The sequence below is a fragment of the Ornithodoros turicata genome, chromosome 8 (assembly GCF_037126465.1).
Source record: "Ornithodoros turicata isolate Travis chromosome 8, ASM3712646v1, whole genome shotgun sequence".
Classification (NCBI taxonomy): domain Eukaryota; kingdom Metazoa; phylum Arthropoda; class Arachnida; order Ixodida; family Argasidae; genus Ornithodoros; species Ornithodoros turicata.
In genome coordinates, this window is record NC_088208.1 from 41415979 (window position 1) to 41433584 (window position 17606).

A 17606-nucleotide genomic window follows, 5' to 3' on the forward strand; every position below is an offset into this window, starting at 1 on the left:
AGACATACAAAATTCGTGAATTTTAGTGGTTAAATAGTGATGCATTTTTAAATCTCCCCCGGCTTGTGTCTTGGAAGATCATGGTGACGCAGGCATGGGCGTACAGAGAGGGGGGGGGCAAGGTCACTCGTGAAAATTGTGCACTCTTCATTCATCGGTGTGAACTCCCGCACGCCTGTCCCCAGGGAAGCAAGTGAGGCGGTTGCACGCTTTGCTGTCCCTCCTTGTAAAATACAGTGAACCCTCGTTAATATGACCCCCGATAATCTGACATACGCGCTTTACGACCATACTCCTGGGGAACAATGCAGTGAAACCTCCGCAAATCTCCCCCGTTAATATGACAATTCCGCATTATGACCAAAATTTTCGGGAACGACCATGGTCATAATAACGAGGGTTCACTGTAATCCTATAGGAACACCCTGTAGAAACAGGTCCTGACAAAGGCACTTCAGGCGTGCCTGCAAGTGGACGACCTCTAGATCTATTTGAAGCAACTTATACAGCTGTGAGGGTACCGGAGCACAACGAGCAGGGTAACGAGCACACATACTAACTTTAATGGTTGTGAAGGTACATCTTCGGCGCGTAAACGCACCGGTACATGCAGATGGCAGGCGAGCACACTGTTGCTAGACTGAGATATGCATTAGGGCTCTTTCCAGTTACTCATATCTGGTCCTACTTTCTAAGGCCATGTCCTCGTGGGTTGTAAGAATTAGTTTCTTACGGCATTGAAAAACGCAGCTCTCTTCGCGTGGTTCATCGACATGAGGGCAAAGGATGTTCCGGTGAGTGGAGCAATACTGCAGCAAAAAGCGAGGGACTTTGCCTGCCTTGTGGACGAGACGGCTGAATGTTTTGCGTGTGTGCGTGATGACTTAGAAAAGGCCATCGAGGTGATATTAGCGTACGAACGATATGTCACCCCTTGCCTGTTCAGTGCAAGCCATACGAAGATGAGAGACTACTTCCATGCAAAATTAAGCGTCTTGTGTATTTCAACTGTCTCTTTCACTCTTTTTAATTAATTCTACATTCAATATGATGTTTTCCCGCAATTTGCGTCCGAGTACGTCACGATTTTTTCGAATTTCGGTACAACGAAAAAATCCTCGGTTCACACGAGTTCCGTTATATCGAGGTTTTACTGTATTTCAAACAACAAGTTTTTTTTCTTTTTCGTGTTAGCGCCGCGAAGCAACTGTGGCTATGAGAGGCGTACAGATGTGGACAGATTGAGAGAGTGAGGGCTAGTATGCGTCCTGTGCCGACTTCAAGGGGAAGTGTGCGTCTGGAAGGTCTTGGGAAAACCTCAGACAGCACAGCCAGTGACAGGATTCGAAGCCATGTGATCTCCCAGCCTCAGCGTGGGAAGCGATCATCTTAACCACTATGCCACGGGAGCTGGAGGCATTGTAGATTGGGGGCCACTCCAGTGACGTCACCGTTCGCCTCCCGGTTTCGGTTACATATGGCGATTTCGGGTGATGCACCTGGTAATCCGAGCGAGAGCTCGAGGAGTCGCTCTGGGGCAGTCATCACCTGAATTTGTCGGACGCTCTACTGCTCTTCTACGAGGGTCGCTGCGCTCGCTACGCATTGCGCGTTCGTCGTGTTCGTGAACTTCCGTCAGCGTCGTTGGCGTCGTAGCGCACTTTCGCCTGATCACAAGCATAGCTTGCGAGAAGCAGGTCGCATCTTCCTCTTTGTCATTCGCATTATCGGTGTCAATTGACTTTCATCGCTACTACTTTCGTAAAGATCCGTGCCGTCAATGGTGAACGCAACAAAGAAACAGATGACAGGCCATGTGACTGGCAGACAGCCGCAGGAGCAATACTACGTAGCAGAAGACACTCGCGAAGCGGCGCATATATGCGCATGCTCGCCGTTGAGGGCGGTTTTGGCTCGGCCTCTCCAGGGCCTCTCGCAGCAAGAGCCAAAAAAGTGCTCTTGGGGCGTAGTGCATCATCCGAACACGCGGCTCTTGCTCTGACCGCACCACCCGAATTTACCGCTCGGGTTCGGGGCAGAAAAAAGTGCCCCAAATGCATCACTCGAAATCGCCAATACATCTCTATGGGAGCCCCCAACGCATAGTTTCGGAATACTTGGGGAGGTGCGGTGATAGCGCGCCAAAGTGGCGTGTGCAAAGCGCCACTTCACTCTTCTGTCCTCCTTTTCCTCTTTCCTCCATGTTTCATACGTTGTAGTCCATGGAGCCGACACACAAAGTCCAACACCCATCCCAACACCCATCCCTTGGACCGTTTTTTACTATTAGATTTTTGAAACAGCTTTAATTTTATTTCATTTTCTCCAACAACGCGGAGAGACATTGGCAGACGAACAGGAAGTGACGTTTTCCCGAGGGTCACCGTGCCGACACCGGTCCTTCGCCAGTCTCCCTCTTTACAACAGCTTACGTCGACATGGAAACTCAAAAGAATGCGCTTCCTTTCTCGAACATGAGATTCATTCATTCATTCCGAAAACAGTCGAGAAGGAAGAGCTGGGAGGCGATGGAGGAATTCGCTCAGCGCGCGACTTTTGGATTGCAATCTTCGCAACGCGGGATCGCAGAGACATAGCGTTTTGATGTGCACGTTCGGTCACATACGTCAACATGTACCAGGCGATTTCTTCAAAAGTGCTGTTGTATGTGTTTAGCGCACTGCATGGAGGAAGGAAACACAAGGAGCGGCCCCTCTGACAGTTTTCTATCGGGACGAGCCGAGCGTAGCCGGCATCGCATTGCATTCTGGGATGCTCCTGTCTACCACGTGACCGCTCACGTGACCCTCCAGACCACATCGCGCCAGCCATGGCGCCAGCAGAGCAGACGACGCGATCTGTAGTTGTGTCACAGTTCAGATGGCAGTGTTACGTTAAACGCGTGCTTACACTTTATTTCTGAGTGTTCGAATGTTTACTGTTCTATTAGAGGACCAGTCACAGTGTGCAGAACGCAAAAGGAGTACGCAGAACCGGAAACATCACGTGTGGCAACGGTTACTTCCAACGTATGTACGTTCCTTGATTAAGTGGTAAAGAATGCCGTTCCATTAATCAGATTTGTGCAACAACAGGAGATATGAAATGAATCTGCGGCACAGTTTGAGGTCCCAAATCAACAATTCGAGATGACTCGAACACACACGGGCAACTAAAACAACTTACCGTGTACTTACGAACAAAACGCGTTCCCGTGACAGAGCTGCTTTCAGTTCAACGAGAGCCGCAGCCGGGACAGGAACACATTACCATACGTCGTTTCTACGATGGTGCTCACATTTTCACAATAAATTACTTTCAAAAAACTAAATCATGCGGAGAGCAGCGCGAGAAACAAAGCCTTGCAAAACCGAAACTTTAGAGGGGATCACGTGGTGGACAGGAAGCAATGGCGATTTTGACTCGAGCGACCGCTAGAGGGTGGCTACGCTAGTCTGGCGCAGAGCCGTATATTAAAAGGGAGCCGAAAAAACAGAAGCGCGCTGGTGCGAGCAAGTTGGTTAGGATCTACAAAAAAATCGAAAACACGTGCTGAGCTTGACGTAAATCCCGCCTTACTTGGCAAGCGACTGAATGAGTGAAAATTACATCCCGAATAAAAATACGCGTTTACTCAAAGTACGTGCGCGATGCAGGTTTTTTGAAAAATGGGATCCTATTAAATAGTGCCTGACTGCAATTCTTCTATCTCACATTTCCCTGAAAAAGTCTAATTTTAAAATATCTACGCTTATTAGCCACCTCACTGCACATGCAATCAAAGTGACCGCGAAGCCCGGTAAGCTATAAAAGCTGCACGGATGCCGTTTTTGCAGGTGGCCAGTTTGAAAGTGACGGACGTCTCCTCCGGCGCCATGTGGGAGGGCTTCTGCGTAGCAAAATTGGGACATTTGAAGGCACATGCTTATGTCCTAATTAAAGAAGAGAGGGTTCTCTCGTGACGTCACAAGAGATTTCACCTTTTTTATTTTGCGTCTTTCTCATTATTTCCGTTGCCTGGTGAGTGCCTCTAGTGCCTCAATTCTTGTCTCCAGGGCAGCCATCCTCGTCTCCAATGCAGATATTCTTCCTTCGCTGGAAACGTCACCGGAGAGGGACACTAAAAGATCACAATCGGATACTTTAGAACGGGTAAAACAGCAATGAGCCCATACCAGTGCACTTTCCAATTTTAAATCAGGAGGCAGCCGATTCCACTAACTTGGATCCACCACTAGTCAGAGCCGTAGCGAGGGGATTGCGAGAGGGGCATGGAAGGCATTTTACGATCGCGGCTACCGAGACCTGACTCTGTCGAAACTTGCCTTTTTGACGCGGTACAGCATGAGCCAGCTTCTTGCGCTCCAGTTTGGAAACAGACTGTTCCAGTTGAAGGATTATGGTCTGAACTGCCGAAATGCGCGTCTCCAACTGAGCTGTCACATCGTGCTTCTGTTAATAAAAGCACGCCGTATTTGTTACGTGTTTCTTATGGCGCACAAAAACACGTCTTTTACCAGAAAGAAGACGAAATAACGAAGAAAATGAAACAAGAATGGACGTCGCGTGGAACCGGTTTCTTCAAGATGATCCGCCATGCTAACTCCGGAGCAGTGGTGTCACGACAAAAATAACGTCAGGATCGCTATCTGTGATTCTTTTATTTTTATTTATTTTCTGCCAATGTGATGTAATACATTTATTCATCGTGGATCGCCACTGCTCAGGAGGCAACCACATTTCTGTGTTTACAAAACTTGCTTGGTACGAAACACGAATGCACATCAAAAACGTTCCAGCCCAAATTCTTTAATTCGGTATATATAAAATCCATATAAGCGGAACTACACCCTTTTTAGGATTCGAATACAATTATTGGATGAATGAACTGTTTAGGGCTCACCTTGGCCATTCTTCTTCTTCTTCCTCGTTCATACATTCATCTTCTTCCCCGGATGAGCCGTTTCTTTCGAGAAGCAGTGTTAGCCCGGATCTGACGTTTGTTTCTACGGTTGTCTAAATATATACTAGAACTGACTATTGTTGATTGCATCCTCGTAATATTCCATTTCCTGGTCATTCCTGAGCGGTACTTTGAGCAAGATTCAGTGGTGGACACGATTAGCCACCATGTCAAATCTACCAAGAAATCAGCATGGTAAGATGACGCCATCTTGAGTGAAAGGACAATTTCGTCCCTGCTGCCAGGATACATCGTCAGATCCCAGAAAACGTGTCTCCCCTGGCATAGTAGTTGGAATCCTGTCACCGGACTTTCCAGTGCTCCCTGAAGTCGGCCCAGGACCCTCACTCGCTCCATCTGCTTCGCGGCGCTAACACGGAATTAAAAAAGAAAAGAAAACGTGTCATTCACGGCAGACCTCGGCAAAACTCACTCATGAGCGCGCTCACTCACGCTCAATTCGGCTAATGAACTGAGCGTGAGTGAGCGAGCCGAGAGCTGAGCGGACCATGAGTGAACCCGAGTGAGCGAGCCGTGAATTGAACGGGCGGTGTGTGAGCGTGATTGAGCGGGTCGAGAGCTGAGCGCGCTGTGAGTGAGCGGGCTGAGAAGTGAATGGGTAGTGAATGAGCGAGCCAAGAGCTGAGCGGGCAGTGAGTGAACGTGAGCGCGCGATTCGAGAGCTGAGCGGCCAGTGAACTGAGTAGTGAGCTGCCCATTTGCATACGCTCACTAATTAAATAAACATCCTATCTTTAAAGTGTTACTTAGCACGCTTACGGAAGCTCTGTTTTACGCATTCGGACGTTCAGCGAAAAATATTGCCAGGAAAAAAAAAAACGCGTCGACACTTCGTGATTTTTCCGAGTAATTAATTGATTTTGGTTTACATATTTCTCGTGCGGAGCAGTACACCAATGCGCTCTTTGGATCAGCTATCCGGCTATCAATTTCGTGCTCATCCGCTCGGTTGACACACTGGGGTGATGGAAGATAATGAACAGCCGTAAGACCGCAAGACGCTTAGCGGGCCGTGAGTGAGCGTGAATGAGCGAACCGAGAACTGAGCGGACGGTCAGTGAGCTTGTGAGCGAGCCAAGAGCTGAGCGGACGGTGAGTGAGCGTGACTGAGCGAGCCGAGAGTTAAGCGGACGGTGAGTGAGCGAGCTGAGAACAGGGCGGGTGGTGAATGAACTTGAGTGAGCGAGCCGAGAGCTGAGCGGACGGTGAGTGAGCGTGAATGAGCGAGCCGAGAGTTAAGCGGACGGTGAGTGAGCGAGCTGAGAACAGGGCGGGTGGTGAATAAGCTTGAGTGAGCGAGCCGAGAGCCGCGCGGACGGTGAGTGAGCGTGACTGAGCGAGCCGAGAGTTAAGCGGACGGTGAGTGAGCGAGCTGAGAACAGGGCGGGTGGTGAATGAACTTGAGTGAGCGAGCCGAGAGCTGAGCGGACGGTGAGTGAGCGTGAATGAGCGAGCCGAGAGTTAAGCGGACGGTGAGTGAGCGAGCTGAGAACAGGGCGGGTGGTGAATGAACTTGAGTGAGCGAGCCGAGAGCTGAGCGGACGGTGAGTGAGCGTGACTGAGCGAGCCGAGAGTTAAGCGGACGGTGAGTGAGCCAGCTGAGAACAGGTCGGGTGGTGAATGAACTTGAGTGAGCGAGCCGAGAGCTGAGCGGACGGTGAGTGAGCGTGACTGAGCGAGCCGAGAGTTAAGCGGACGGTGAGTGAGCGAGCTGAGAACAGGGCGGGTGGTGAATGAACTTGAGTGAGCGAGCCGAGAGCTGAGCGGACGGTGAGTGAGCGTGACTGAGCGAGCCGAGAGTTAAGCGGACGGTGAGTGAGCGAGCTGAGAACAGGTCGGGTGGTGAATGAACTTGAGTGAGCGAGCCGAGAGCTGAGCGGACGGTGAGTGAGCGTGACTGAGCGAGCCGAGAGTTAAGCGGACGGTGAGTGAGCGAGCTGAGAACAGGGCGGGTGGTGAATGAACTTGAGTGAGCGAGTCGAGAGCTGAGCGGACGGTGAGTGAGCGTGAATGAGCGAGCCGAGAGTTAAGCGGACGGTGAGTGAGCCAGCTGAGAACAGGGCGGGTGGTGAATGAACTTGAGTGAGCGAGCCGAGAGCTGAGCGGACGGTGAGTGAGCGTGACTGAGCGAGCCGAGAGTTAAGCGGACGGTGAGTGAGCCAGCTGAGAACAGGTCGGGTGGTGAATGAACTTGAGTGAGCGAGCCGAGAGCTGAGCGGACGGTGAGTGAGCGTGAATGAGCGAACCGAGAGCTGAGCAGACGGTGAGTGAGCGAGCGAGCCGAGAACTGGGTGGGTGGTGAGTGAACTTGAGTGAGCGAAAGTCACAACTGCCGAGGTCTGGAATCACGCATCTATTCTTATAAGGTCTTTGCCACCTCCTTGTGTGAATGTCATCTAACTTACGCCATGAGACTTTTTACGAACTGAATCGGAAATTTGCCAAGTAAAGGTCGCTTTGAATGTGGTTGTCACGGATATTGAGGAGCTCGTGCGTTTCGGAGCGGCCTAACGCCTGACGAAAATCTCCACAAAAGGCTTCTGTTGGGATCATGCGATTTCGACTATCCCTGTGTGGTTTGGCCTTTCATCGGACGCCGAGGGCCCACAAGAGTGGTCTCCGCTATTTTTTCCCATGGGATAGCTCCTCAATATCTGCGTCAATTCGACATTGGTAGGGTAAAAAAGCGACCATTCCTTGGAAAATTTTCGAGTTGAGTTCGTAAAAATTGACATAATAAAACTCGTTAGATGACATTCACATCTGGAGCTGGAAAAACCTAGTAAGAACCGCATGATTCTAGGGCGTAGTTTTATTTATTATAATTTAATGACACGTTTTCTAGGTCCCTGTATGTATAAAAAGGATGTCCATTATTGGACCTATAGGGCTCCAGCGGGACCGCAAAAAAATTTGCTGTTGTGGTATTTTCGTTATAAAGGAGTTTGACTCAGGGTGTTTCTTTTTTAGCCTTTACAGAATTTTTATAGAAAAGCTAAGAGAGCAGCATGTATGTCATTTTTGCAGTTGAGTTCCACGGCAAGGCGGATATCTTCTCCAAGAAAGTGTTCAGGGATTTGGGGCAGATTTAGAGACTGCCCTAGTTGCAAGCACATACGAATTTTGATATGCAAATGAGCCGAAACCGCGGCCACCGGGAACGCAGGAAGTTCAGAGGGCCACGTGATTTGGAGCGATGGAGATGATTGGAGTAGATGCTTATCTGATGGTCAGATAAGCCTCCATCGGGGAAGGTAATGCGCTCCATCTAATACGTAAAACTTTGATTCTGAGGTATTATAATACATAATACTTTTGTGTATTACACGAGTAATACTAGTAATATACACTGATACGTAACTTGGGGACTAATAAAGTAAGAGCAAAGAAGAAATATCTACAATTTCCGCATTACTTATCGACACAGTCATTCTCCTATGACGTTTTATTTCAGATTTTAAAACAGGTGGGTTGATTGCCTCCAGGGTGTGGTTTATAGTATCCCATTGTCCTGTGGGTGTACATCGGCCAGACGGGCAGGTTATGTGAACACGCAACGTTGTTGAAAGGGATGGCATTCCATTGTAGTAGATGTGGATGTTCGCCTTCCTTTGATAAGACTTGCATAGAAATTAGCCTCTGATTGCAGCGAGATAGATATGAAGCCCTTCTGATTCACAAAAAAGGGGAAAAATGTGTCATGCAGGAAGAATTGTATCATCTCAAAAAGTAGGTCGAATGAGTTGGAAACCTGTACCAGCTCTGGTATTTAAGAGTCCTGAGTTGCAGTTCGTCTTGTTTGTGTGTGCCTTTTGTCTGTGTCCATCAAATATATGTAGTTGGATATGTGATTATTAGATGTTTCTGCGCTATGTAAATCGTGTCACCAGCAGAAAAATGTCTGTGTATGCCCAGAGTCTTGCGCTTTTGCAACAAATGCACCAGCACGTCATAATTCACCCAAAGTTTGTTTTTAATTCCAGCATTTTCCTCGTTTAGTCTAGATGGCGTCTGTCAATTACAGTAATTTAGTTGGATGCAGTAAACTTTTACGTGACCACTAAAAATGCTCACACTCGTAACGGAGGATTGAGTTTTGTAATATGGAACAGTTTATTGCTCAGCAACATTTTGTCACTCGTAGTTGCAGCAGTTTTTGTACAGACTCCATGAGTTTGACAATTTTTCGCAAAACAAACTGAGTATGAAGATATGTTCTGAGCATATTTTCCAACGCTCACAGAAAACACTCGATGAAGGACTCTCATAAAAAATGATTCTACTGTGGTGCCCCCTGGTAGGTGAGACGGGGGTCGTTGACTGTCTCCAGGTTTTTGAGGAGCTGGGCAAGCCAATGAGTGGTGGACTTGTCATCCTGCAGGCAGCTTGCAAACGTGTTGTCTTTCAGCTGGTCGGGCAAACACTGGCGAAGGGCTTCTCTCGCCCTGATGGCAACAAAATGTTGAAAGCACTAAATATTTTGCTCAAAGGACTCACCTGGGATTGTCCGAAAGCCTCAGGTAGCACCTGACAACGTGCTTCAAGAGACGAGCCGTCTGTTCCTTTGCCAGCGAGAGAACCATCTTACCCTTTTAACGAGAGCATGAGCATTAACTTTCGTACTAAGCTTTTGTACAGAGATGTTACCAAAATCATGGCTACATGGGAAAACCTCTCATAGGTCTGGCAGATGTAGGACAGCCCAGTTTCATCTACCAATATCTTCTGCAGAATAAACGTGGCAACCTGTAGAAGAAAGCAGTATTACTCACGAGACACCAACACTGTTGAAAGGCACTTACAGTCTTTGAGAGCTCACTGCCAGATTCCATGATCCTCAGACACAATGGAATGATCTCAGTTGACAGCAAGAAGTTTATCACTTCCTGCTCATCAGTCTGCAAATATGGGTAATAAAAGTACTTTGACCATCACCTTATAGGCCTAACCGAGGATAATGATCACCTTGACCAAGGCCCCGATAACGCCTAGACTTGTCAGCCGTAGGTACTCAAATGGTCTAGTCTTGCTAACAGTGTGTAGGAAAGGATAGAGGAACAAAGGTATGTTGGCTGAAAGAAAGAAAAACTCTATTGAAATAAAGATAGGACGTACGGGTGTGACGTACCCTTCAGGAAATGGGTTCTTGTGTCAGGATGCGAAGCCACACACTGTAACAAGGCGAGTGCATTGCATACCCTGTTGGACTGGTGGGCCTGTCACAAGAAAGCATTTCTTAACTTTCTTCTTTCAAATGACATTAAACAAAGCAGTTCTGACCGTCAGTGTCGGAGGATTGATAGCGGGGTAGATATTAATTATTTCTTGTAACAGAGCAGCAATTGTGCCAAAGGAATTCCAAAGCATAGGTGCCAGGTCAGGGACAACTTCACGCTTTTTGCTGAAAAGGAACAATCGGTGAATTAAGGAAGGACACATTCTGGTGCTCTTTCCCACGTTATCCCAGATTCCAATTTACAGCAATGTGTACCTGCATTGAAAGTTTCACAGCGAGGAGGGTAATAGAAGCGGAGAAAATGTGCACCGCGAATACTGAAACTGATGCGGCTCAGACATCACAGCCACTGCCAGTCAGGCAGTGCACCAGAAGTCACGTGCTTACCGCTCCCAATGGGAATGGACGCAACTTTGAGCTCTGTGACGTCTGAACTTTGTTCGGGAGCTTGCATCTCGCTAAGTACCAACTCTTCTTTCCTCAGTATTCCTATGTGCAGTACAATGCGTCCACCGTGTAATGAACCACATCCATGAAAGTGCCCCGACCCCTTTAAGTGGTAATTTGAGAAAAATGTGTTTGACCTAGACCAAAACCTATTTGGGGAAAGAACCAGCTTGAGTTTTGCACGGAAAATGTTTATCGTGTGCCATCCATTTGACTTTCGTTATCAGTTAACAGAACAGTTTTTAGAATTGGTTTAGCTTTATCGCGCAGAGAGAATCTTAGACTTCCTTCGAAAGCTCGGAATCTTTTCTACAACCCACCTGAGCTCCAACAATGCATTTTCACGGCTCTCCGGATTTGAAAGTTCTATGATCCACTGAAATATTTTCTCCTTATCCACCGGCTGAACGACTTGGTGCTGAGAAACATTCATCAAAACCTGCGAAAGTTGAACACTTTGAATGAAAGAAATGCTTCTATTAAATACTGTCGCTCAAAAACAATCTTCCTGAAGCCCAAGTTGTCAACAGCTGGCGTCCACATCATCTACGATGAGCGTCGTTAGAAGGTTACTCATACCCACCGGATGACTGTTTAAGGAATTCATGGCGAGCACAGACTGTCACAAAAACGACAGGCACGCAGGTCCGACAGCGAAGCACCTTGTTTGTTGGCGTGCCCGCGTGCCTTTATGTACTTATGTTGTGGTACCAATTAGCCACAAAGCAATCAACAGCAGACGTGGTAGACAACAATGAAACGAAAATATTCAACATATTCAATTATTCAAAATTGCAATAGTAAAGACACGTTATATGTTTTTGGTAGATTTTTTTTTTTGATTGCACCTTTGCACCACGGGAGAAAGACTATCACGCACCACATTTCCCCACCGCACAGAAACGTGGAAGAAGTGACGTATGCCTTTACACGTCATATTGTGAGCTGTACCAATGGGAATTTACAGACGCCGTGCGCCGCCATTTGAGGCGGGCTAACAAGAGGGGTCGAGGCAATGACATTGGTTGAGCGTTGCGCAATGCGGTGCAAATATTTCGTGCGTAACAAATGGCGCGATGAGGAAACTTCCGGCTTCTCTCACAGCGGTGTACATGTTGTGGTTGTGGCCTTTACAAACAAATCAAAAGACCTGTCCTCAACAGTTACTCTTTTGTACTGATCACACTACACCAACTACACTACCACTATTAATAGAAACCAGAGGCGCTCCAGTAGCTCTGTCCAAAGTGGTCTAAAGTCTAGCCAGAGTGATTAATTGAGATGTCGGAAATATCGGGATGTTTGTACAAGCTATGAGGTGTGCGAGACGTTCACTGTACACGGGACCATATAACTTTGTTTCTGGCCAATTGACAGATGTGAAAAAGAGATGTGGCGAATTCTCGGTCCTGCAGCCAGCCAGCGGTTAGACGTTTCATGAACCTCAGTAATATCAACTCACAATCTCTGAAACTTTGCAGGCAAAACCTTGTGTGTGATCCCATCATGTGGCTTACAGGACGTGGACCTAGCCGTAAATTGTGCAAAGAATGCTTATCCAAAGTGGTCATGCCTGTCTCCCAGAGAAAGAGGAAAACATCTCTTAGCTGTGGCAAAGAAAATACGGGTCTCTATCAAATTTCTTCACTTATTGTGAAAAAAAATGTCACCAATGTATCTTTTAATAGGAAGATCACAAGGAAATTGCGCAAGTTGAGACCGATGACACTGGCAAACCCATATCCGAAGCTGTTGTTGACGTTCTGGGCTGCGCAGATGTGTTAGAATATTATGGTGGCATTGCTGCCTCCATCAAAGGCATGTAACCATTTTAATGTTGAATACTCGCAAAATATGAACATTACAGGCTCCTAAAAGCACATCAAGGCAAGTGCATGACACGATGGAAATGGTGTCAAACTTTCAGGTTGTCAGCTGGATTCTTTACTGTATCCAGGAAATATAGTTGTCTTTTTTTACAAGCGGACATTTTTGTGTTTTGACCCGGAGCAGAAGTATAGGGACACTTTGAGTTTTATATAAATGTACTTTGTGACACATGAGCAAAAACATAAGGCCCCATTGACAGCAAGAACAGGATTGAGGAGATCCCGTTGAGCATGCTCTCTTTATTGCTTCTTTGAACACTTGGCAGTTGCCGTACTGGTGTCCGTTGATGTGAATCCTGCGCACAATGATTCCTTGGAGGTTGTTACCAATGGGCAGGACCGTGACTTAGTTAACCCGGCTGCCTAGCTTGGGGCACAAGTTGACGGGCCGTGATACTTGCCATTTTAATTGTAACGTACGTGTCCACAGAGGTGTTCCTATAATTTTGAAAGGTTGTGCGGCTCTGCAAGTGTAACTATATTTATGCACTGCGCTGTAGTGAAAAGCATTCTTGAATTGTATCTCTACATGGAGACAAAAAGGCATAGAAAGGGTTGTGATTTATATTCCCTCTCTCTTGTAGGTGAGCACTTTGATCTCCCGGGCGGAAGCTTTGCCATTGTCCGTCGTGAACCTTTGGGTGTGGTTGTGGGCATTGGGGCATGGAACTATCCCTTTCAAGTGATGTCCTGGAAGCTTGCACCTGCACTTGCCTGTGGAAACACCTTTGTCTTCAAGCCGTCACCTCTGACACCTCTTTCTGCTCTTCTACTTGCAAGGATATGCGCGGATGTTGGTGTTCCCAGTGGCGTCATCAACGTTGTCCAGGTCCCTCTAATACCATCGCTATTATTACAATTCCAAGAGTTACCTTTTGGCTAAAGTAACTCCCATGTGAGAGTGAGGAAGGAAATGTTGCCACTCTCACCGTCCTGATTTGTTCATAACTCCCATGCGTCAGTTCAGTTAATGTTGTTTTTTCCAGTCGGGATGACCTAGGGAGAGATAGAGACCAACTCCCACAGAAATTCTGCTTTTCATAACATGGACAGTACAAGTGCTAAAACAAAGCTTTTGCTTTTTAATTTTGTGGAAGGTAACTGTAAAATAACTTTAACGTGGTAACCGTAGATGTAACTAGTTGAATTTCAAAAAGAGTCACTGTAGCTTGGTTACTTGTTTTTACCCTCGAGGGCATATTCCACTACAAGAAGTCATTCAAATGACAATTGTGGCACTACCTGAGAAACCTTCCATTTTACGGCTAACCACACTATGGCAGTTCAGGCAAATTATTCTCCTTTACGAATAGAAAAAGCTGTATTTCTTGATGAACATAGCAGGAGGAGGCAAGCTAGCTGGTGTTGAATTGATATTAACAGGACGAGATGAACAGATAGACTCACGTTCGTCCTGTGTTTTTCCCCTCAAACTCAAGGCAATGTTAATATCAATCTGTATTACTCGATCGGAGCACGTCATTTAGGTGGCTGCCCGTCGTCATAGAGAGAATATATTTTGCGTTTGAATGCTAATCCCAGGGAGAAAGTGAAACAGGACAACACCTATGCCAGCATCCCGAGGTAGCCAAAGTGACCTTCACGGGCAGTGTCGCGACGGGACAGAAGATCATGAAAATGTGCACGGACAGCATGAAACGTGTCACATTAGAGTTGGGAGGCAAATCTCCGCTGCTGGTCTTTCAGGATGCCGACATAGTGGAATCCGTTAAGGCTGCCATGCTGGGAAATTTCTTCACCCAGGGGGAGGTGAATACATTGACAGACCAAGATCGCGAAGGGCAACGCGGAAATTACCACTTTTATTTCCTTGGCAAGGTATGCAGCAACTGTACCAGAGTCTATGTACAGAGGCCCCTGGTAACGGAGTTTGTGGACCACTTGGCAGAAGCAACGTGCAAGCTAAAAGTTGGTGACCCGACTGACCCCGAAACAAACATCGGTGCCACCATCAGTACGGAACACGCTAGCAATGTTCTCCGATATATCGCCGACGCCAAAAAGGAGGTTAGTTTTCCAAACTTGTTCTCTTCCTGTGTGAGGAATGTAGAGCACTAAGCAATGTCTTGTGGCAGGGTGCATCTGTAGTGTGTGGAGGGGTAAAAGTAACACCCGAAGATCCTTCCCTTTGTGATGGGAATTATCTAAGCCCCTGCATCCTAACTGATTGCAAAGAAAGCATGAAGGTGGTTCAAGAGGAGGTCTTTGGTGCCGTCCTCGCTGTGATGCCTTTCGATACGGAGGAGGAAGCTATACATCGTGCTAATGCATCCCCTTATGGACTCGCTGCTGGAGTGATGACAAAGTAAGCGTAACATTGGAAAGAATATTGTCGAGACTTTTATCTCCATAGGGACTTGCAGCGAGCCCACAGAGTAGCATCCAGGTTGCAAGCTGGCATCGTGTGGATCAACAACTACAATATCTTCCCACCCGAAGTACCTTTCGGAGGGTACAAGATGTCAGGGTTTGGTCGAGAAAATGGACTAGATGCCCTACAATGCTTTTCGCAGGGAAAAACCATCTACGTTGAGATGGCATCTCCTATACAATGTCCTCTTTACAAGATGTGACGGAGCAACAAGTGCCCTAAAAGAATAAAGTCTGTATTTTCTTTATTTGAATCTCAGTAATGCCCAACGAGCCCCTAAATGGTTCATTGCATCCACAAAAAAATGGATGTAACAACATCTGTATAATGGTGGTGGTAATTTTAGAACCATTAGACTACATTGTACACCTCTTCTAGGAGGCAGTGCAACACATTGGCATGATGACTCAACAAATCGAGTGGCCTGCTTTATAAATAATGACGCACATGAGTTGGCTTTCTTAGCATCCTCGCTGTACTAGCCAGATCGTCTAGTCTAGTTCATCAACATCATAGATGGAAACCATCTTCTCAAAGACCTCAAATTCTTCCTGAGTAAGTCCAGCCAACTGAATGAAGCGTCCAGTGGGGGTATCAAATATTTGTTTTAAGGGTGGATTGTTATTCTGCCTGTCCTTCTCCTTGGGCGTTTTGTAAACCCCACATCGCAGCAGAGACAGGTGGCGAACTTTGATGTAGGGCAGGGAGTAACTGAGGACTTTACTCTTTAGGATATCTTCTTGCTTTATACCCATAGTTAGCACAACATAGTCTATTTTCGTTAGAACTTCCTCCCATTCGTCCACCAAAACACGAGGGCAAATCTGCATAAGCTTCATTATGTCTCCTCTTGGGAATATGGTCAGTAGTTGATCTCTGCGCGTCTCGATTGCTGACGGTTTCAAGTATAAAAGTTCTGGATAACTGCCGATAGCTTTTAAAAAGTTGTTTTCGTCTTTAAAGATTCCTCTCCAAACGCACAAAAGATCGTTAATCTGCTTTGAAAGTTCCACCATTCTGGGAGCTCGAATAATAGCTTCACGGACAACCTTGTCGGTAAATCCATGGCCACGGAAAATGCGAATGACATTATCGCACTCTCTCTCAGATCCGACGGGAAAACAAGGGATTTCACGGCAGATAGATTCTCGTAGAGTGACGATGTCTTCGTGGTCATCGGGCATCACGTGCGAAAAGTGTCTTTTTCTGCTCCACTTTCTCGCACATAACATAGTCCTCGCTGTGATCATCATGCGTTGCATTTGTCCTTAGTCAGTCACACTGCGTTGGACGCTACCTTGGATACTGCTTGCCTGCTTAGTATGTGCTGAAGAGAGATGATGTCAGGCTCAGAAAAGGCATGGCTTGTTACTCCTGGCCACTCTTGGCTACTTTGCGTTGGCTTGCATGTTGGCTTGTAAAGTGTACCTAACCCCTAACGGAAGGTACCGAAAGCATAACAGAGTACGCAAATTATTCGTACTATCTACAACATTACGTCTAATTGATCGATGCTTTTCGGAAGTTATAGTCTAAAGGTTATTTAGCTTTATGAGCATAATTTATTTGTTCTGCACAGACGTTTTGCGATTGGTCGAAAGTAATACAACAGGATCAGCGCATGCGCCGTATTACTCATAATTTGAAGAGGTAGGAGAGGATGGCCGTGTGTGATGATGGTGTACGATGTAACTCTGAATCTAACATGCGAGCAATGCAACAACATTTGGATATGTGTTTGTGTGTTGCGCCATTTAGTGATGTGAAGCGTTGAATATCGTATGTGAATGTGTCTCAAGTTGGATTAACACCTGGAGGTTGTCGTCCGAGGACAAGTTACTATGGGGATCGGTGCCAGTGCCCCGCGAAAGGAACCGCCCCGATACGATATGCAGAAGCATCATGCCATACAGAATACCAGATTGCCAATGCCCGAACAACCAGAATTAGAAAGACGCTTTACGAAAGTGTTGGTGAGTACAATTCTCAGCACGCTTGACCAGTGTCCGTCAGAAGGGTGTCCTACGACCAACCCAAAGTTTCTGCTGTTGTGATTGTGTCTGGCCGCTTATTGCTCACGGTATTTGCTGTACATTCAGCGAGGTATCTGTGTACGATCACTACTGGCAGTAGATGGACCATACCTTTTGCGACCATTTGGATACCTGACCCCGCCTTTTATAAAAGTGCACAGCTGTGCGCACATACCCTGCACCAGCCTGCCACCACGTGTCAGCGCCGGCAGTCATCGCTTCACTATGATCGCCAGCAAGTACACTCAATAAGCCAGGACGATCGAGCTGCAAAAATAAGAAAGACGCGTTGCATTCAAGTCCATTTCAGTTGACTTGTTGCATTCGCAGACGACTCGCGCTTGTACGTCACTGCGTCATCCAATGACGGTAGCAGTTTTCTCTTCTTTTTTTTTTTTTTTTGTAGTCGCGACACTAGCTATGCGTGTCTTTGCTGCAAAGCAACGGACGCTCAAGGTCTTCGGTTAAAGGAAGCGACGACTTTATCGTAACGATGACACACAAACTTTACCCCGATCCAGTCTTTCTTTCTTAGACGTGGTATTGGCGTCCGCCTGGCGAGTGCTCCCGCCGAGCTGCGTGGGTGTTTTCGTCGGCATTCTTCATTGCACTCCGTTTGACGCAA

The 17606-nt window shown here is 46.9% G+C and overlaps 4 protein-coding genes across 5 annotated transcripts in view; 2 read left to right on the forward strand and 2 right to left on the reverse strand.

The window, feature by feature from the left end:
* Positions 1–9073: 9073 nt before the first annotated feature.
* Positions 9074–11480, reverse strand: LOC135367427 (CCR4-NOT transcription complex subunit 9-like). Its single transcript, XM_064600699.1, has 9 exons — positions 11251–11480; positions 10988–11106; positions 10265–10385; positions 10113–10200; positions 9950–10056; positions 9787–9882; positions 9632–9730; positions 9482–9573; positions 9074–9429 (listed from the first exon to the last, which is right to left on the reverse strand). The coding sequence occupies exons 1-9, from the start codon at positions 11272–11274 to the stop codon at positions 9264–9266; spliced, it is 912 nt and encodes a 303-aa protein (XP_064456769.1). The 5' UTR covers positions 11275–11480; the 3' UTR covers positions 9074–9263.
* Positions 11481–11744: 264 nt separating this feature from the next.
* LOC135367426 (4-trimethylaminobutyraldehyde dehydrogenase A-like) lies at positions 11745–15195 on the forward strand. The gene is made up of 8 exons (XM_064600698.1): positions 11745–12092; positions 12149–12294; positions 12356–12485; positions 13141–13385; positions 14099–14326; positions 14396–14584; positions 14653–14882; positions 14931–15195. Exons 1-8 carry the CDS (start codon positions 11966–11968, stop codon positions 15148–15150), a joined length of 1515 nt encoding a protein of 504 aa, XP_064456768.1. The 5' UTR covers positions 11745–11965; the 3' UTR covers positions 15151–15195.
* On the reverse strand, positions 15176–16355 carry LOC135367428 (uncharacterized). Its single transcript, XM_064600700.1, has one exon. The coding sequence runs from the start codon at positions 16208–16210 to the stop codon at positions 15440–15442; it is 771 nt and encodes a 256-aa protein (XP_064456770.1). The 5' UTR covers positions 16211–16355; the 3' UTR covers positions 15176–15439.
* Positions 16356–16591: 236 nt separating this feature from the next.
* LOC135367424 (formin-like protein) overlaps positions 16592–17606 on the forward strand; it is a 32183-nt gene continuing 31168 nt past the window's right edge. The window contains exon 1 of one of the 2 annotated variants that reach the window (XM_064600696.1): positions 16592–16921. In XM_064600696.1, coding sequence (XP_064456766.1) covers positions 16790–16921 — 132 coding nt within the window. In that variant the 5' untranslated portion in view covers positions 16592–16789. The remainder of the gene's footprint in view (positions 16922–17606) is intronic. The other variant, XM_064600697.1, reaches the window with a different exon arrangement.